The sequence below is a fragment of the Thalassophryne amazonica genome, chromosome 3 (genome assembly GCF_902500255.1).
Source record: "Thalassophryne amazonica chromosome 3, fThaAma1.1, whole genome shotgun sequence".
NCBI classification, from domain to species: domain Eukaryota; kingdom Metazoa; phylum Chordata; class Actinopteri; order Batrachoidiformes; family Batrachoididae; genus Thalassophryne; species Thalassophryne amazonica.
Genome location: NC_047105.1, coordinates 35,135,133 through 35,156,230, shown reverse-complemented (window position 1 = coordinate 35,156,230; position 21,098 = coordinate 35,135,133). Strand labels below are relative to the sequence as shown.

Sequence of the window (21,098 nt, the reverse complement as noted above, 5' to 3'; positions counted from 1 at the left end):
TCCAGAAATCTTCTTTCTCCTTCATCTCACAACCTACCTGTCGGGCATATGCACTGATGATATTCATCATCACCCAACTTCACACTCATCACCCTGTCAGACACTCGCTTAACCTCCAACACACTTTCAACATACTCTTCCTTTAAAATGACCTCAACACCATTTCTCTTCCTGTCCTCACCATGGTATAACAACTTGTACCCACCGCCGATGCTCCTGCTCTTACCTCCCTTCCACTTGGTCTCTTGCACACACAATATGTCTACCTTTCTCCTCTCCATCATATCAGCCAGCTCTCTTCCTTTACCAGTCATACTACCAACATTCAAAGTCCCCACTCTCATTTCCACCCTTCTAGTTTTCTTCTTCTCCCGCTGTTCGTGGCAATGTTTTCCTCCTCTTCTTCGTCGTCTTCGCCCAGCAGTAGCCCAATTTCCACCGGCACCCTGTTGGGCAATAGCACCGGTGGCGGACGTTGTTAACCCGGGCCGCGACCGATCCGGTATGGGAATTCGATTCTGAGTCTGCATAGTTGGGTTGGCTTGTTTTACGCCGGATGCCCTTCCTGACGCAACCCTCCTCATTTATCCGGGCTTGGGACCGGCACTCAGAATGTACTGGCTGCACACCCCATGTGGCTGAGTTAGTGCGTACACATACACACCGAGGGAAATCTGCCTCAGAACAAGAAGTACATTTCTGAACCTTTCAGGGACATCTGTTCTTCTTTTCCAGGATCCTGAACTCCACCATGTTTGAGAGTTGGTCCATTGTTGGGCCATTCCCGTCCTGGTGGCTCTTCAACATTTTACTGCTGGTGCTCCAAGTGCTGCATATCATCTGGTCCTACCTCATAGCGCGTATAGCTGTCAAAGCCATGCTGCGGGGCAAGGTGGGTCAGACAACTGACGGACACTGTAAAACCGTCTTTTAAATTATTGTCTAATGACAGTTGAAAAAGAGATGATCACTTGGGTTGACATCTTGAGTTGTGGTTGATGGTAGACTGAGTTCTAAGGTGACTGACCAATCCAATTTTGACACAATGTCCTGGCACATGTACGGCAGACATGTAGTACCTTGGTGGACAGTGCATTGGTGGCTTTAGTTTTGCACAGTTGCTGCTTGAGTTTAGCTTCTACAGTGAGCTTTGCCCCAAAGCTTCTGCAACCTTCTTAGATGCTGCTACACTATGTGGAGGTCTGCACTGGAGAAAAGGGGAATTAAAGACACACAAGATTTGGAGTACATGTATGTGAATGAGAGAGAGTGCAGCAGAATGGTGCAGTTGCAATGAGTAGAGGTGGTGATTACGAAGTGCTTGGGATCAACTATTCAGAATAATGGAGAGTGGCAGGAGTGTTCTGTGCTAAAAAGGTATCTGCTAGAGCGAAAGTTTAAAAGTTGACACTGGGTGTTTTTCATTTCTAATTTTGTAATTCGAACAAACTATGTGAGTCACACTATGACATATGGCTTGGAGGGAGCTGAATATGGTGCAGTTTTACTTGGAAGTGACACTGATCAACGGGATTACAGCTGAACCATACAGGTGAATACCCACTAGGGCGCTCCTTTCCACGATATTTTTGTCCACCATCTTGGGAGAGGGATTGTCGCAGTTTATTAAAAAACATGCTTATTTAGGGTCTGCTCCTTCTCTGCCCCTGACCAAGGCAGCATCTACATCTGGAGTTGGTCTGTAGTGGGTGCTGGTCTGTGACTGCCCACTGCTCCTCCTCATGGATGGATTGTGTCTGACTGTAATTCGGATGGGTTAAATGCAGAGGACACGTTTTGTTGTATGTATATATGCAATGACAATAAAGTTTCTATTCTATTCTAGTCAACGCATCTTACAAGTGGGATCAGAATAGTTACAGTTCAAAGGAGGTGCTTTGCTGATATGGTTGGAAAGTGTCACATAAACATATGTGTTAATGGTTATTAGTTCCATATTTATCCATGCAATTATAAAAATTGATATACACTTCAAGATTTAATTAACATTTTTGGGAGCCTCTCCCTCAGTAATATATTAGCATTCACCTTGAGTCATAGTAATAGAATTTTCTCTTGTCACACACACTGACTGACAGAAGTAACGCCAGAATAACTTAGTGCCAACTGCTGTTGATCGCCAGTAAAATCATTTTTGGCACATAATTCTGTTCTGTTAACACACAAGAAGATTCACATTGTAAATTTAAACAACAGTTCAGAGAGATTCTCCCTCCCCAAATACTTCTGCAGCTTTTGTGGTGTAAACAGAAAGCACATTGATTTACATTGTGTGGCAACATTTAATTCCTCTACCAAGATGGCAGCCTGAGCTACTTATTGCTGGCTGCTTCATTGTATGACTATGTCCACTCAAGTATTTACTTATCTGTATGGAATGAACATATCAGAGGTCATGGGGTTGGGAGAAAAAGTGAGTGAGGTGAGACTGAGATGGACATGTGCAGATGGAGGATGCCCACATCCTTCAGGAGACTTATGTTGAGGGTGAATACGCTAAGGTTGTGACCGATCCGGTATCGGCTTCTGATACAGGCGTAATTCACTTATTGGAACATACAGATCCAACCCACGACATTTTCCGATACCAGAGAAGAGCCACTGTGAAACCTCTCAATTGCTGTTTGCTCTCTGCTTTGTTTGTTGCTGAGCTTGAGGTGGAGAGGGGGAGGTTTCTGTAGTGTGCCTAAATTGAGAGTGGTGTCAACTCAGGACATGGTGCTATTTTGGTTCCAACTGCGCTGAACTACTGAATGAACCTTTAATGTTTACCTTTTTTTTTAAAATAATTTAACCAGATACAGCGTCACATCCAGGTGCAGGTGCTGTCAAAATAAATATAAAAATAGTTAAGCTATCAAATTTACATAAGTTTACAATTTATGATGATTTATTTAATTAATTTAAAGCCTGATTTATGGAGCTGCTGCTCTGTAACTCTGTGTCATACAATGACGTGCGTGACAGTTTTAAAGTTCTCAGTCTCTGGATTATACTTTGTTCTGGACTAATTTGACCATCAACAAGCTTTTCTTTCTACAACCCCAATTCCAATGAAGTTGGGACGTGAAAATGTAAATAAAAACAGAATACAATGATTTGCAAATCCTCTTCAACCTATAGTCAACTGAATACACCACAAAGACAACATATTTAATGTTCAAGCTTATAAACTTTATCGTTTTTGTGCAAATATTTGCTCATGTGAAAGTTGGAACCAAAAAGGCGCCATGTTCTGAGTTAGTGCCACTCTCTCAATTTAGGTACACTAGGTTTTCTGAAGCCGGGCTGTTTGAGAGAGCTGTCTTCTGCAGTGTTCTAGCTGCAGATAGAGGCAAATTTCTGCCCGGGTCTCGGGTTCAAATTGTCTGTTCATCGAGCATGGATTTTCCAAAAAAATGAACTGAACTGTTGCTAAAATGTGTGCTAAAAAGTTAGAGGCTTCAGCGTCCTGAGGCTGTAAAACGCCAGCTCAGCGTGCAGCCGAGGAGGACAGCCAAACAGAGATTCTGTCCACTGAAAGGGAAAAAAATCTCCATTAAAGTTCTGCGCGTGAGCGTCGATGATGATACGTTTGTTTTACAGTTGGAAGACTTCATGTTTACAAAAAGTTCAAAGTTTGCGCAGCACGAAAATGAGAGAGAGACAGAGGGAGAGAGAAAGCGAGTGAGAGAGAGCAAATGAGAGAGAGGGAGGGAGAGAACTTAATTTTTACTGTTAACGCTTGCTTTGACAATGTGAACATGTCTCCCATATCAATAAAGCTCCATTGAAATTGAGGACAGGCAGAGAGGGAGAGAGAGACAAGCAGAAAGAGAGCTGTCTTTTCTCTTTAAGTCTATAAAAAAAAAAAAGTACTTAATTCTTTCACCAAAACATGAAATCTGGGCTTTCATCTTAGATACACTTTCTGGCAAATTGTAGCTGAACTTTCAGGTCTCTTTTAAGAAAATCCTTAAATAAAGTCAACAATCACAGTAATAATAATATTTAAGGAAACAGAGCTCTGGTATCAGATCGGCAAAGTATCGGTATCAGCAGATATCCAAATTCAGGTATTAGGATCAGATCGAAAGTGAAAAATTGTAGATCGGTGCAACCCCAGAATGTGGCAGGGAGACCAAATGGTGGTTTATGGATGCGGTGACATGCAGGCAGGTCGTGTCACAAAAATGGATGCAGAGGAGATGGAAATGAAGATGGATGATCTTTTTGCTTGGTGGTTAGCAGTACTCTTTGTTCCCATGTTTGGCGTTTGTCCTTCCAAATGTGTTCAGCAGCTTCTAATTTAGCTAAATATTTGTTTGGGTTTTTTTTGTCATCCAGGCCATTAAAGCAACTGTGGCTCATCTTGAAGCTTTTTTGTTGTTGTTACACTAAAAACCACAGGAGAGTTGTGAATGATGACTAATGTGCAAATGTTTTCATGAATGTAAAGTATGTGCAAGTGTTTGTCAAGCATGTTGAGTTCATCTAACAGCACCACCTTGTGGTGATGATGCATGATTTGTATCAGTTGCAAAACAGTTCAGCAAATTTTGAAATCTTTAGGAAATATTTAACACCTCAAGACAGATGGATGTTTCTCATTCCTTTTGTACAAAGTGATCACGGGCTGTAACTCAGTGGTTTTGATTGATTAGTCCTTTATTCTTACTTTTTTTTTTTTTTTTTTTTACTAGTCTATAAAATATCAGCAAATTAAAAATGTCAATTGGCCCAATGATTTTCCCAGCAATTGCAACAGTATTGGGCTCAGACAGAAAAACATAGTTACGTCAGAGTTTGTCCATCTCAGTCAGCTTATGTACTGTAACCACTCAAGATTATCGTAGCGTTGACGTCCTTTTCCCACTAAATTAGGTAATTTATGTTTTCACTGCAGCATTATCAAAGGAAATTTAACATGCACTGTGTGACATTTCCTCCCTGAACAGGTGTGCAACGATGTCCGCAGTGACATTGAAAGCAGCACAGAAGAAGAGCCTGACACGCCCACCGACAGCTTCCACGGGTCTCCTCATCCTCCCAAAGGAGAAAACGGCACCAACGGTCACTGTGCCTCTGCCAAAGCACACAACCACAGCAGCTGGTGACAGAGAGGCTGACCATTGGAGCCCCCTACTGTTCACTCCTCACGTGTCAGAGAGCCTCGTTTGTGTTTTTTTTTTTCTTATGACGACATTCCCTGATGTGCAATTCTCACGCTCTCACACACTCCAAACACGCATTTCTGACTGAGTGTGCACAGATGCGCATTGATGGCGCTGTGCAGATGCCACTGTGCGCCATCAGCACCTACGCAAATGAAACGCGAAACAGGATGTGACGTGAAATAAATTCACAGCATTGTGCAAAACGATGGGATATTCAGTGGTGAATTTTGCTGTAGATGTTTGAATTCAATGTTCTCTCCCAGTTTTATTGGTCAGATGAACTTTGACTTGTGTGGGGTTTATTTCACTTTGGCACACGGAGAAGAAAACTGCTGCCTCACTCCTGTCTGGAATATCCCTCACGTTATACACAGTTCACTGTACTGCGTTGATTACTTGTTTGAAACCAAAATGTGTTGTGATGTTAAAGTGTGGCTACAAAGTTTAAGTGCAGCAGCAGCTGCTCCACCTTTTTACAATTTGTTGTGGATGTATGCCCTTTGACCTTTGTGTTTTGGCTGTTGTCGAGTCCACTTTTAGTTTTGTTTTTCTATTTCTTCGACCAAATGTTTGAAATTGTCACTGCCTTTGTATTGGGGTCCAGGAATGAGGACTATGCTGTCTGGTATCACGTTCTCACTTGAGTTCCTTGTAAAGGAAAAAGAAAAGCATTTTCAAATATATTGTCATGGAAAGAGGTTTTATTTTTTTCATCAGTCCTGTCCAACCACAACTTTGCATGATATGTCATTTTACAAATTTAATAGAATACAATCCATTTCAGTGATTTGGACAATGATGACAAAAAAAAAGGTCAGTCCAACTGATGCTAGTCTTTCATGACAATGGGATCCTGGTTTTCTGCTGCTAGTTTCAGCTGCCTTCGCCTTTGCAATAAGTGGTATGCTCGCACCGCACACACGTAGCCTCCGTAAACCGTCAGCAGCATCATTGAGGCGGAGAAGGTTCGGTAGCCGATGTCAGCCAGACGCTTTCCAGACAGCATAGTGAGGATCTTAAAAGGGGAACAGGAACAGCATCAGAGCAGCAAGGAATCATAATCAGGCAGTACTTTGTTCCACCCCCCCACCCCACTGTCCACAGCTGTTTTACACTGATCAAACTGTGCTTCGAAGTCTGTCAGAGAAAACAAATGAATCTTTAACCTGGAGTTAAATGAGTTCACAGACTCAGACTGTATTATCTCGATCTTATCTCACCTCCCATAAATACAGCTCATCCACTGAACCAGGTCTGGGTCCAGAGGTGTCCTCAGATAACAACTAACTGGAGAACATTATAGCCACATGACCCCTTTTGGTTGGACCGCTTTCAAGTCAGTTTTGTCAAGAGCTACTTTTTTTAATGTTTATCATGAATTTTAAAGAGTTGCCTGAATAACGACATAAAAATTCAAATAGTATGATTTGTAAAGAGAATTACACAACTAATAAAACGGAAATGGAACACCATACCAGGTTAAAAATAAAAATTCTGTTTCATAATGGGCAACCACTGAAAGAACAGGCATAGAAACTATTCGCACTGCAGTTCTGAATGGAATCCAGCTAAAGTTTAAAGACAATCACAACATTTTAAACTATCTCAAACTACTTGTGAGTTGGCTGCTACACTTACTACCTACTCCTGGTTAAAATTATTAGCACGTCTGAATTTTATGTACAGAACTTGCAATAGTAGCAGAAGCACCAGTTTTTGCTGTGCTCGAGTGAAGCGTAGTTACAAAATTGTCAGCATTCTTTCTAAATAAATACAAACGTAAGCAGACCATCAACTGTGGTTTTATGTTATAAATAAACTACAGCGCACTCAGACTGCTTTTGTTCAGCTGTGTGTTTGGGCTTAAATTAGCTAACGTGTTTAAGTGTTAAGACATCTATTGTACATTTTGATTATTTTATTGTTCTGTATTGTGTCGACTTGGAATACTTATTGGCATTATTCTACACCCTCCAATACAGTAGACTGTGCTATGTATTTCTAAACCCAATATTATTATTATTATTTTTGTTATGAGTTATGTTTATTTTCACACTGTGACTGACTGAAAAGGTTGTACAACCCCTGGCAAAAATTATGGAATCACCGGCCTTGGAGGATGTTCATTCAGTTGTTTAATTTTGTAGAAAAAAAAGCAGATCACAGACATGACACAAAACTAAAGTCATTTCAAATGGCAACTTTCTGGCTTTAAGAAACACTATAAGAAATCAGGAAAACAAAATTGTGGCAGTCAGTAATGGTTACTTTTTTAGACCAAGCAGAGGGAAAAAAATATGGACTCACTCAATTCTGAGGAAAAAGTTATGTAATCATGAAAAACAACAGAACACTCCAACACATCACTAGTATTTTGTTGCACCACCTCTGGCTTTTATAACAGCTTGCAGTCTCTGAGGCATGGACTTAATGAGTGACAAACAGTACTCTTCATCAGTCTGGCTCCAACTTTCTCTGATTGCTGTTGCCAGATCAGCTTTGCAGGTTGGAGCCTTGTCATGGACCATTTTCTTCAACTTCCACCAAAGATTTTCAATTGGATTAAGACCCGGACTATTTGCAGGCCATGACATTGACCCTATGTGTCTTTTTGCAAGTAATGTTTTCACAGTTTTTGCTCTATGGCAAGATGCATTATCATCTTGAAAAATGATTTCATCATCCCCAAACATCCTTTCAATTGATGGGATAAGAAAAGTGTCCAAAATATCAACGTAAACTTGTGCATTTATTGATGATGTAACGACAGCCATCTCCCCAGTGCCTTTATCTGACATGCAGCCCCATATCATCAATGACTGTGGAAATTTACATGTTCTCTTCAGGCAGTCATCTTTATAAATCTCATTGGAACGGCACCAAACAAAAGTTCCAGCATCATCACCTTGCCCAATGCAGATTCGAGATTCATCACTGAATATGCCTTTCATCCAGTCATCCACAGTCCACGATTGCTTTTCCTTAACCCATTGTAACCTTGTTTTTTTTCTGTTTATGTGTTAATGATGGCTTTCGTTTAGCTTTTCTGTATGTCAATCCCATTGCCTTTAGGCGGTTTCTTACAGTTCGGTCACAGACGTTGACTCCAGTTTCCTCCCATTCGTTCCTCATTTGTTTTGTTGTGCATTTTCGATTTTTGAGACATATTGCTTTAAGTTTTCTGTCTTGACATTTTGATGTCTTCCTTGGTCTACCAGAATGTTTGCCTTTAACAACCTTCCCATGTTGTAAGTATTCACACCCTTTTACTAAAGAGTGGTTTCTGTCTGGCCACTCTACCATACAGGCCTGATTGGTGGATTGCAGAGATTATTGTCCTTCTGGAAGCTTCTCTCTCCACAGAGGAATGCTGGAGTTCTGACAGAGTGACCATCGGGTTCTTGGTCACCTCCCTGACTAAGCCCCTTCTCCCCAGATCACTCAGTTTAGATGGGCGGCTAGCTCTAGGAAGAGTCCTGGAGATCAGAAATTCTGTTTACGGATGATGGAGGCCACTGTGCTCATTGGGACCTTCAGAGCAGCAGAAATGTTTCTGTACCCTTCCCCAGATTTGTGCCTCAAGACAATCCTGTGTTGGAGGTTTATAGACAATTCCTTGATGCTTGGTTTGCGCTCTGACATACGCTGTCAACTGTGGGACCTTATATACATATGTAGACAGCTGTGTGCCTTTTCAAATCATGTCCAATCAACTGAATTTACCCTAGTTTGATTCCAGTTAAGATGTAGAAACATCTCAGATAATCAGTAGAAACAGGGTGCACCTGAGCTCAATTTGAGCTCCATGGCAAAGGCTGTACACCTAATTTTTTTTTGTTGTTTGTTTTTACTGTTAATAAATCTCCAACAACAACAAAAAAAGCTTTTTCACATTGTCATTATTGGGGTATTGTGTGTAGAATTTTGAGGAACAAGGCTGTAACAAAAAAAATTTGGGTCATTCCATATGAAATCATCCTTTAGGCGGTTTCTTACAGTTCAGTCACAGACGTTGACTCCAGTTTCCTCCCATTCATTCGTCATTTGTTTTGTTGTGCATTTTCAATTTTTGAGACAAATTGCTTTAAGTTTTCTGTCTTGACGCTTTGATGTCTTCCTTGGTCTACCAGTATGTTTGCCTTTAACAACCTTCCCATGTTTGTATTTGGTCCAGAGTTTAGACACAGCTGACTGTGAACAACCAACATCTTTTGCAACATTGCGTGATGATTTACCCTCTTTTAAGAGTTTGATAATCCTCTCCTTTGTTTCAATTGACATCTCTCGTGTTGGAGCCATGATTCATGTCAGTCCACTTCGTGCACCAGCTCTCCAAGGTGTGATCGCTCCTTTTTAGATGCAGACTAACGAGCAGATCTGATATGATGCAGGTGTTAGTTTTGGGGATGAAAATTTACAGGGTGATTCCATAATTTATTCCTCATAATTGAGTGAGTCCATATTTTTTTCCCTCTGCTTAGTCTAAAAAAGTAACCGTTACTGACTGCCACAATTATTTTTCCTGATTTCTTATAGTGTTTCTTAAAGCCAGAAAGTTGCCATTTGAAATGACTTTAGTTTTGTGTCATGTCTGTGATCTGCTTTTTTTCTACAAAATTAAACAACTGAATGAACATCCTCCGAGGCCGGTGATTCCATAATTATTGCCAGGGGTTGTATAACAGTGATTTCTCTTTTCTGCAAACAGAGTAAACATGACGTTGGCAACCACACTGAACTGTCACAGTTCACGAGACATTACTGAGACCAAAACAATCAAGGAGGCAAAGCTCAAACCTTGGAGATACATACTTGTAACAGAGGGGAAAAATTAAATCTGGCCAGTGGCACAAATTTTCAGCTCAAAAATACACAATCTGGAAAAGGCCATAATAACAATCCATTCCTTGGAAACGTTAGGCAGCTATCAGACCCGTTTCAGTGGAACTCCAGGCAGCAACAAACATCCAAATAACACAAATTACAGGTAAAGAAAATATTCAGAAGTAAGCACAAATTAACCAATTGTCTGTCATCTGGATATTAAACTAAAGTTATTAAGTCCGCCAAGGACGTAATAAAATCACTGGCGTTTATTTGTCTGTCTCTTAGCAGGATTACATCAAAACTACTGGACAGATTATGACAAGATTTTCACCAGAGATAGATATTAGGGGCATGGAAGACTCCATTAAATTTTGGAGGTGATGCAGGTCCGGATTGGTAGACATCAAAAATCAGATTGCTCTTGTTTAATGAGCCGTCTCTGAGAAAATCCGGCAGGTAGCCATGTAGGTGTCCGGATAGCCCAACTTGGATTTTGATTAATTTTCCACCAATTACCCTTCAAATAGATTGATTAGGCATGTTTTTTTTTTTTTCCCCATCAAACCAAATTTTATCCCATTTTTGGTCAATTCAAAATTTTATGTCAAAACACTCCAAGAATCCGTTACATTAAAATATATAGTAAAAATGGCCAACTTTGACTGAGCTATTTTCAATCCGAACACCTGATTAGAAAAACTGAGCACGAGGCATCATCAGGGATGCCCTGAACCTCTGTAAAGCACTGTCCGTTTGGTGGAACTTTTCTTTATATTTCTATAATCAACTTTTTGAATTTGGAGCCAGGAAATTTGAAATTCCTCACATATTGGTCAATATTTTGCCTATTTCAATAAATAAGGCATCTGTTTTCTGATATGGGTAGTTCACTTATGCAATTAGTGTTGTTTTTTTCTCCCCTGTCTGCATATACAGTAATGGTAAGTGCCACACTGGCAGAACCATTTATGAACATTAATACACATAAATGCAATTTATTCTGCAAGACAGAAGGTATGTAGTGTGTGAGTGAACGTGGTGTGTGTGTATGTGAGACCCCATCCGCCCTTCCCGATCAGCCTTCAACGTCCTACTCAAAGCCAACCAACAACTGGGCTGACCACCAAACAAACACAAAGACAGACAAGAACGAACGACAAGTGGTGAAGACAATAACTGAAGTGAGACACCGAGGAGACGGGACCCCAACCATACGACATACCATGACAAACAACCACACATGAACAAACAGTGACAGCAACAGTCTGTTGTCTAATTAGTGAGCATCCATACCCTAATCTAGCACACCGGTGTTAATCCCCTTGAGAGCACCCAAAACCGAATTGTGACGGCCACAAACACGCAACCATCCACACACAGACCCAGATCCAGATCACAGCTAAATATGCGATCACTACTGTGGCTGGTGTGTTGGGCCAAGACTAAAGTACACAACCTTACCATATGAAATGGACCACTCCGGCGCGTCGAGGCCATATGGCCGTCCGCGAGCGACGAAGTCAATGGGCCCAGGACGCAGGGCCCCAGGAGAAACAGTGCAATTAATTTTATGATCAGAGGTCAAGGTCAAGATTCTGCTATTTTTTTTTTTTTTTTTTTGCCAATTTTTCATATTCAGTTTGTATTGCCACCAGAATTGATAATATTAGCTTTTAATAAATCAGTGTGATAGACGAGATTATTGCGGGGCCCCAGGAGAAACAATGCAATTAGTTTTATGATCAGAGGTCAAGGTCAAGATTCTTTTTTTTTTTTGCCAATTTTTCATATTCAGCAGTATGTATTGCCACCAGAATTGATATTAGCTTTTAGTAAATCAGTGTGATAGACGAGATTATTGCCTTTATACTGATATGCAATATGACTGCTGTTTAACAGATTTCAGGTGTTTAAGGTTGGCAAAGTAACGTTCTTTGAAATCCCGCTCCATTTCATCAAATTTGAATCTCATTATTGTAGTCAATACTTTACCTATTTCAGCAACCAAGGTATCAATTTATATCTTTTCAAATATAGGGAGTGGAACTATGGGGTTAGTTTTATGATCTGATGAAACTGAAATGAATTTGGTCTGATTAAAAAAAAAAAAACTTTACCATGTCTAATCAATCTATTTGAAGGGTAACTGGTGAAAATTTCATCCAAATCCGAGCCGGGCCATCTGGACACCCCTGTCTGATTTTCTCAGAGACAGCTCGTTAATCAGAAAATGCAAAGCTTTTACGATACATCAAATTTACAAGTCAGTCAGTTTTGCAGCCTGTTTACTTCAGATGTGTTTGGTGATGGATATGCAAACATTACTGCTTTAATGCAGGGTGTTTACTAAAAATATCACATTAACTATTTGGGAATTACAGCCATTTTTATTCACAGCGCATAACTGGACAAACTAAATATAAGAATTATTCATACAAATTAATGCAAACTCATTTTTAAAGCAGCTTTTCTTAAAACAATTCAGGGGATGGACAAACTCATTTTCAAGTCATTAAATATGTCTTGGACTTTATGGAAATCATGAATAAATGCAAACAGTGTGGTACTGTGTAAAAACTGAATGATGTGCAAATATGCCAAAGTGGCGTGCAATTATCTCCTGTGACAATAACCATTCTCAAAAGGACAAAAATGGCAAACAAAGAAACAGGTTTTATGTATTCCCAGATGCAGTAAAGCATCCTGAAAGAAGAAAACTTTGGGCCAATGCATGTAAAAGGAAAGATCCTGTTACAAACAGAGCTTGGTTCCCACCTGATGACATTAAATACTATTATGTATGCTCAGACCACTTTGTCACAGGTATTTGTTATTTTATTTTATATATTATTTTATATTTTAAGAATGATAAGTTGTCTATAATGTTTATTTATTGGTTCAATAGTATCTTAACATGGTTTATTTTTTATATATATATGGTAGAATTACATGATTTGCCTGACAAACTGTTCAGAGAGTTTCATGATTTTGCCAGTCAAATGTGCCTAAAGAATGATTTTTGTCTTGATTGCAAAAACGTTACTTTTTTTTCCATGATACAATGAGTCTATAAGTTAATATGCATGTAGCAGATATAATGATCAACATTTATTTGATTACCCTGCTTTGCAGTCACAATGTGCAGTTAGGATTGTTCCATCTTGAGCCACAGCAACCCAAGGGTGATGTGGCTGGTCATTGACTCTGAATGATGGGATGACATCAGCTCTGAGGATGAAGATGTTTTTGCTCATCTTTGTGTGAAGAAGGGTTTGGACTCACCCTGCTTTGACTACCTGGTATGATTCAAGGGTTTTGTAGGCTTTCATAGACTCGTGTGTGTGGTCCTACATCAAAAAATGCAGAAAGTACTATTAGAATATGAGCATCATTTACACAGATAAATTTATTTTGTTATCTGGTTTTTAAAAATTATGTTGCAGCTCAAAACCCAAACTATCATGTAAATAAATAAACAACCCCCCCCCCCCCCCCCCCCCCAAACTATGTTTTCATTAGCTTCAATAAATATTTTTTGGACATACCTAATACTATGATGATATATATGTTAATCTCACCTGGTGCTTCTATTAGATAGTGATATATGTTGTAGTACCCTACTTCTGGCCACTCATTTAGCAGGTTTTGCCAAGCAGTTGCTGGAAGTCTGTATGGGCACATCTCCAATCCACATATTTCAAGTTTCTGCACATATCTTGGTTTAGCCTCAGCAGGAAGCCAGTCATAGGACATCCTTATAACCTTGTGAAAATCCTCGTTATAAAAGTTTTGAAACCGACAAGTATAAACAACACAAATAATCACAAAATATCTAGACGTTATTATTGTCAATCAAGTCGCCTGCTACGGGTCACGTGACATTCTCGCGTGACGTCGGTGTAGACAAAAGAATTCTTTGATTTCAGCTTCATAAATATGAATATTTCAGTTTTTTGTGTTAATGGACTTCTTGTGCCGTATCTGTAGAAATCATAGTTTTGGAATACGGCTCCCGTACGTGTAGCCACCTCGTTTGAGGAACGATTTATGTGACCTCCTCATGACCCAGTGAATGTTTTTCTAAAGTAGCCAACACATACAAACGGCGTCAATAATACACATTTTTAAAATATATAAAGTTCCACGTATATCATTAAATAACGTAGTGACGTTAAGACAGAACCCAGAACACGGCCACAGCACGAAGAATAATTTTCACAAATCTCTTCCCGGCTCTGGAATGTTGCTATTATCAGAATATTTTCGGCTTTTCTTACCTTTAAAAAGTGTTAATAAAGACAAACGTTCGACTTTGGCCACAGTGCGTAGTAAACTAGCCTCCGCTTTCATACGGTGTCCGGTAAGGGACTATTTTTCCTCTTACTGACAACAACGCCAATTATATCACAGCGCCATCTATTGAAAGGGAGAGGCCTGGCACCTTGTTAAAAATAATACTTTTATTTATTGTAGTAATGCGCCTTAAGAGCTACTTCAGTTAATTTCAAATTTTTTGTTTGTTTCAGTGTTACTTAAAAAATAAATCACGTTTATTTGGTGTCTGTGTGCTTGATCTAGGGGTTGGTAAGGTTAGACCTTACTTGTGTGAAGCACCTGGAGGCAGCTTTGTTGTGATTTGGCACTATATAAAAGAAATGAAGTGATTTTTTTTGGGGGGGGGGGGTAGTTGTTAGGATTTTCCAACACATCATGGCATCTGCCACACCACAAACAACCAGTACATTCAGACTTCTCCTAATCATGCTTGATCAGCACACCATATGGGCATAATGCCACAGCTAGCATTCCATCAGTGTAAGTGGTATTCCTGATCTGAGTCTAAGTAACCATTCATTTGACACCAATCATTCCAGTGGTGCCCAAGCATGTTCCAAAGAGACCTAGGGCCAAAGTCATCACCTTGGGTCAGCGATTAGCCAGTCTCACAACTATACAGAGTTGGACCTTCATTCTCCTGCAAAGGCATTGCCAAAATCCTCATATAAAAGGCCTCATAATCCATAAGGTATTCCCAGGTGTCTCTTGCTCCCAAAGGCAGAGAAACCAGAGACTTGTGATGGCCAAACCGACGAAGTTTTTGAAAGCCTGGAGCTTAGTCTAGATGCAGGACCATCAAAACCTCAGACACTCCCACTCCTAGCTCAGCTTCTCAAATGCTGCAATCAGGGCATCGTTTTTAATTCCACAAACACCACAACATTGCCCACACAGTCAAGCTCCGTAAACCTTTCATCACCAGCAAAGCCACTGGTTTCCAAATCCAACACTCTGTAAGAGCAAACATTGAATAGTGCCACGCAGGGTTGACAGGTTCTCTGTTTTCCCCAGTGAAATTGGGCAGCTATTTTGCTCCTGGCAATATAGCTGCCAGGAGCTCTTGCTTGCCTCTACTGGTGGTTGGCTCTCACTGCGGTATTGTATCACTTCCTGTTCCGGAGCACAGCGGTGTTTTTCTGTATCTGTTAGCTGTTTAATCTGCGCAGTTAGATTGATCTAGTTATCTAGATTACGATTTGTTTCCCAGTGTAATCTTTACGTGCCTTAACTAAAGCACTCATTCTGCTGAATCACCTCTAAATTATTTACACATTATTCACTTTGCGTGTTTTTAGGAATCCGCTAGCTTAGCGTAGCTACTAGCTCTTAGCCGATTTAGCATGGCGGCTTCTCCTGTCTCTCCCGCACTTTTCTGCTCTGGGTGTGAAATGTTTAGTTATTCCTCGGCCTCCTTTAGCAGTAATGGTACTTGTAATAAGTGTAGCTTATTCGTAGCTTTGGAGGCCAGGCTGGGCGAATTGGAGACTCGGCTCCGCACCGTGGAAAATTCTACAGCTAGCCAGGCCCCTGTAGTCGGTGCGGACCAAGGTAGCTTAGCCGCCGTTAGTTTCCCTCTGGCAGATCCCGAGCAGCCGGGAAAGCAGACCGACTGGGTGACTGTGAGGAGGAAGCGTAGCCCTAAACAGAAGCCCCGTGTACACCGCCAACCCGTTCACATTTCTAACCGTTTTTCCCCACTCGACGACACACCCGCCGAGGATCAAACTCTGGTTATTGGCGACTCTGTTTTGAGAAATGTGAAGTTAGCGACACCAGCAACCATAGTCAATTGTCTTCCGGGGGCCAGAGCAGGCGACATTGAAGGAAATTTGAAACTGCTGGTTAAGGCTAAGCGTAAATTTGGTAAGATTGTAATTCACGTCGGCAGTAATGACACCCGGTTACGCCAATCGGAGGTCACTAAAATTAACATTAAATCGGTGTGTAACTTTGCAAAAATAATGTCGGACTCTGTAGTTTTCTCTGGGCCCCTCCCCAATCAGACCGGGAGTGACATGTTTAGCCGCATGTTCTCCTTGAATTGCTGGCTGTCTGAGTGGTGTCCAAAAAATGAGGTGGGCTTCATAGATAATTGGCAAAGCTTCTGGGGAAAACCTGGTCTTGTTAGGAGAGACGGCATCCATCCCACTTTGGATGGAGCAGCTCTCATTTCTAGAAATCTGGCTAATTTTCTTAAATCCTCCAAACCGTGACTATCCAGGGTTGGGACCAGGAAGCAGAGTTGTAGTCTTACACACCTCTCTGCAGCTTCTCTCCCCCTGCCATCCCCTCATTACCCCATCCCCGCAGAGACGGTGCCTGCTCCCAAACCACCAATAACCAGCAAAAATCTATTTAAGCATAAAAATTCAAAAAGAAAAAATAATATAGCACCTTCAACTGCACCACAGACTAAAACAGTTAAATGTGGTCTATTAAACATTAGGTCTCTCTCTTCTAAGTCCCTGTTGGTAAATGATATAATAATTGATCAACATATTGATTTATTCTGCCTAACAGAAACCTGGTTACAGCAGGATGAATATGTTAGTTTAAATGAGTCAACACCCCCGAGTCACACTAACTGTCAGAATGCTCGTAGCACGGGCCGGGGCGGTGGATTAGCAGCAATCTTCCATTCCAGCTTATTAATTAATCAAAAACCCAGACAGAGCTTTAATTCATTTGAAAGCTTGTCTCTTAGTCTTGTCCATCCAAATTGGAAGTCCCAAAAACCAGTTTTATTTGTTATTATCTATCGTCCACCTGGTCGTTACTGTGAGTTTCTCTGTGAATTTTCAGACCTTTTGTCTGACTTAGTGCTTAGCTCAGATAAGATAATTATAGTGGGCGATTTTAACATCCACACAGATGCTGAGAATGACAGCCTCAACACTGCATTTAATCTATTATTAGACTCTATTGGCTTTGCTCAAAAAGTAAATGAGTCCACCCACCACTTTAATCATATCTTAGATCTTGTTCTGACTTATGGTATGGAAATAGAAGACTTAACAGTATTCCCTGAAAACTCCCTTCTGTCTGATCATTTTTTAATAACATTTACATTTACTCTGATGGACTACCCAGCAGTAGGGAATAAGTTTCATTACACTAGAAGTCTTTCAGAAAGCGCTGTAACTAGGTTTAAGGATATGATTCCTTCTTTATGTTCTCTAATGCCATATAACAACACAGTGCAGAGTAGCTACCTAAACTCTGTAAGGGCGATAGAGTATCTCGTCAATAGTTTTACATCCTCATTGAAGACAACTTTGAATGCTGTAGCTCCTCTGAAAAAGAGAGCTTTAAATCAGAAGTGTCTGACTCCATGGTATAACTCTCAAACTCGTAGCTTAAAGCAGATAACCCGTAAGTTGGAGAGGAAATGGCATCTCACTAATTTAGAAGATCTTCACTTAGCCTGGAAAAAGAGTCTGTTGCTCTATAAAAAAGCCCTCCGTAAAGCTAGGACATCTTTCTACTCATCACTAATTGAAGAAAATAAGAACAACCCCAGGTTTCTTTTCAGCGCTGTAGCCAGGCTGACAAAGAGTCAGAGCTCTATTGAGCTGAGTATTCCATTATCTTTAACTAGTAATGAGTTCATGACTTTCTTTGCTAACAAAATTTTAACTATTAGAGAAAAAATTACTCATAACCATCCCAAAGACGTATCGTTATCTTTGGCTGCTTTCAGTGATGCCGGTATTTGGTTAGACTCTTTCTCTCCGATTGTTCTGTCTGAGTTATTTTCATTAGTTACTTCATCCAAACCATCAACATGTTTATTAGACCCCATTCCTACCAGGCTGCTCAAGGAAGCCCTACCATTATTTAATGCTTCGATCTTAAATATGATCAATCTATCTTTGTTAGTTGGCTATGTACCACAGGCTTTTAAGGTGGCAGTAATTAAACCATTACTTAAAAAGCCATCACTTGACCCAGCTATCTTAGCTAATTATAGGCCAATCTCCAACCTTCCTTTTCTCTCAAAAATTCTTGAAAGGGTAGTTGTAAAACAGCTAACTGATCATCTGCAGAGGAATGGTCTATTTGAAGAGTTTCAGTCAGGTTTTAGAATTCATCATAGTACAGAAACAGCATTAGTGAAGGTTACAAATGATCTTCTTATGGCCTCGGACAGTGGACTCATCTCTGTGCTTGTTCTGTTAGACCTCAGTGCTGCTTTTGATACTGTTGACCATAAAATTTTATTACAGAGATTAGAGCATGCCATAGGTATTAAAGGCACTGCGCTGCGGTGGTTTGAATCATATTTGTCTAATAGATTACAATTTGTTCATGTAAATGGGGAATCTTCTTCACAGACTAAAGTTAATTATGGAGTTCCACAAGGTTCTGTGCTAGGACCAATTTTATTCACTTTATATATGCTTCCCTTAGGCAGTATTATTAGATGGTATTGCTTAAATTTTCATTGTTACGCAGATGATACCCAGCTTTATCTATCCATGAAGCCAGAGGACACACACCAATTAGCTAAACTGCAGGATTGTCTTACAGACATAAAGACATGGATGACCTCTAATTTCCTGCTTTTAAACTCAGATAAAACTGAAGTTATTGTACTTGGCCCCACAAATCTTAGAAACATGGTGTCTAACCAGATCCTTACTCTGGATGGCATTACCCTGACCTCTAGTAATACTGTGAGAAATCTTGGAGTCATTTTTGATCAGGATATGTCATTCAAAGCGCATATTAAACAAATATGTAGGACTGCTTTTTTGCATTTACGCAATATCTCTAAAATCAGAACGGTCTTGTCTCAGAGTGATGCTGAAAAACTAATTCATGCATTTATTTCCTCTAGGCTGGACTATTGTAATTCATTATTATCAGGTTGTCCTAAAAGTTCCCTAAAAAGCCTTCAGTTAATTCAAAATGCTGCAGCTAGAGTGCTGACGGGGACTAGAAGGAGAGAGCATATCTCACCCATATTGGCCTCTCTTCATTGGCTTCCTGTTAATTCTAGAATAGAATTTAAAATTATTCTTCTTACTTATAAGGTTTTGAATAATCAGGTCCCATCTTATCTTAGGGACCTCGTAGTACCATATCACCCCAATAGAGCGCTTCGCTCTCAGACTGCAGGCTTACTTGTAGTTCCTAGGGTTTGTAAGAGTAGAATGGGAGGCAGAGCCTTCAGCTTTCAGGCTCCTCTCCTGTGGAACCAGCTCCCAATTCAGATCAGGGAGACAGACACCCTCTCTACTTTTGAGATTAGGCTTAAAACTTTCCTTTTTGCTAAAGCTTATAGTTAGGGCTGGATCAGGTGACCCTGAACCATCCCTTAGTTATGCTGCTATAGACGTAGACTGCTGGGGGGTTCCCATGATGCACTGTTTCTTTCTCTTTTTGCTCTGTATGCACCACTCTGCATTTAATCATTAGTGATCGATCTCTGCTCCCCTCCACAGCATATCTTTTTCCTGGTTCTCTCCCTCAGCCCCAACCAGTCCCAGCAGAAGACTGCCCCTCCCTGAGCCTGGTTCTGCTGGAGGTTTCTTCCTGTTAAAAGGGAGTTTTTCCTTCCCACTGTAGCCAAGTGCTTGCTCACAGGGGGTCGTTTTGACCGTTGGGGTTTTACATCATTATTGTATGGCCTTGCCTTACAATATAAAGCGCCTTGGGGCAACTGTTTGTTGTGATTTGGCGCTATATAAAAAAAAAAATTGATTGATTGATTGATTGAATAACACTTCAAAAGTGGTATACAAGTTTAAATAAGGTATTTAAAAAAATACATAGCCTATTTCCACATGTAGTTAGTGTAAGTATACGATTAAAATATAGTGAATCACCACAAGAAGGTGTCTAACTAAAAAAGGTATTACATTACTATTTTTACAACCTGGTGGTGTCTGTGTTATTTTATTTTAAAAACATTAACACTTTGTGAGGAGACCACTTCTCTTGGTAAACTGTTCCATATTACAATTTCTCTATTGCAGAAGAAATTTTTTCTTAAATTCAAGCTGGACCTTTGTACTTCAAGGCTCAATTCATGGCCTCTCAGGCCAGCATACCTTCTAATTTGAAAGAAATCTTCAAAATTTACATTTTAAAAACCATGCAAAATGTTATAAATCTCGTTTAGGTCACCTCTAGTACTTCTGTCTTCAAGGGTTTAAGGTTCTGCTACTAGTCTATAAAATCGTTCATGGACTTGCACCTCCCTACCTAGCGACCTAATTAAACCTTACCTACCGGCCCGGGCTTTGTGTTCTCAGGGTGCAGGACTACTTTGTGTCCCTAGGGTGAATAAGAAATCTGCGGGTCATAGAGCTTTCTCTTATCATGCACCTGTTCTGTGGAATGATCTCCCCGCGTCAATAAAACAGTCAGATTCTATGGACACTTTCAAGTCCAGACTTAAGATGCACTTATTTTCCCTTTCGTATGGCGAGCATACTGGCATAGTATAGTTCTGCGCATTTTACTCTTAATTAATTTTATTAGGAAACTGCCACGGCCTCAACTTTATCTAAATTCTGGGTCTTTTAGTGAAGCTGGCTAGTGGCCAGCAATCACCTTAGTATTCTGTTTTTCTTGTTGTTTAATGCTGGCAAGTTATACTGTATTTCTTGTCTTTCTGATGCCTGATTCTGTTTTTTCTCTCTGTTTAAGGTACAGCTCCATCCAGAGATGGTTGTGGTATTTGTGCTGAAAACCCTTTCAGCGCAGCATTTCTTGTATATTCGTTTTGTGAATTGTTCTGTAATTTGT

General features: G+C 40.3%; 2 protein-coding genes across 4 annotated transcripts in view; one reads left to right on the top strand and one right to left on the bottom strand.

Moving 5' to 3' along the window:
- The window catches only part of cers5 (ceramide synthase 5), a 66,969-nt gene extending 61,125 nt beyond the window's left edge, over window positions 1–5,844 (top strand). The window contains exons 9-10 of the mRNA XM_034166041.1: window positions 736–892; window positions 4,959–5,844. Coding sequence (XP_034021932.1) covers window positions 736–892; window positions 4,959–5,117 — 316 coding nt within the window. The 3' untranslated portion in view covers window positions 5,118–5,844. The remainder of the gene's footprint in view (window positions 1–735; window positions 893–4,958) is intronic.
- Window positions 5,481–14,407, bottom strand: LOC117506539 (cytochrome c oxidase assembly protein COX14 homolog). Of its 3 annotated transcripts, XM_034166045.1 has the most exons (4): window positions 14,282–14,364; window positions 13,287–13,351; window positions 13,125–13,208; window positions 5,481–6,192 (listed from the first exon to the last, which is right to left on the bottom strand). In XM_034166045.1, exon 4 carries the CDS (start codon window positions 6,181–6,183, stop codon window positions 6,007–6,009), a length of 177 nt encoding a protein of 58 aa, XP_034021936.1. In that variant the 5' UTR covers window positions 6,184–6,192; window positions 13,125–13,208; window positions 13,287–13,351; window positions 14,282–14,364; the 3' UTR covers window positions 5,481–6,006. The 3 variants fall into 3 exon arrangements, with proteins under 3 accessions (XP_034021936.1, XP_034021934.1, XP_034021935.1); XM_034166043.1 differs by lacking the exons at window positions 13,125–13,208; window positions 13,287–13,351 and having other exon boundaries at window positions 5,481–6,195; window positions 14,284–14,407; XM_034166044.1 differs by lacking the exons at window positions 13,125–13,208; window positions 13,287–13,351 and having other exon boundaries at window positions 14,282–14,385.
- Window positions 14,408–21,098: the final 6,691 nt, after the last annotated feature.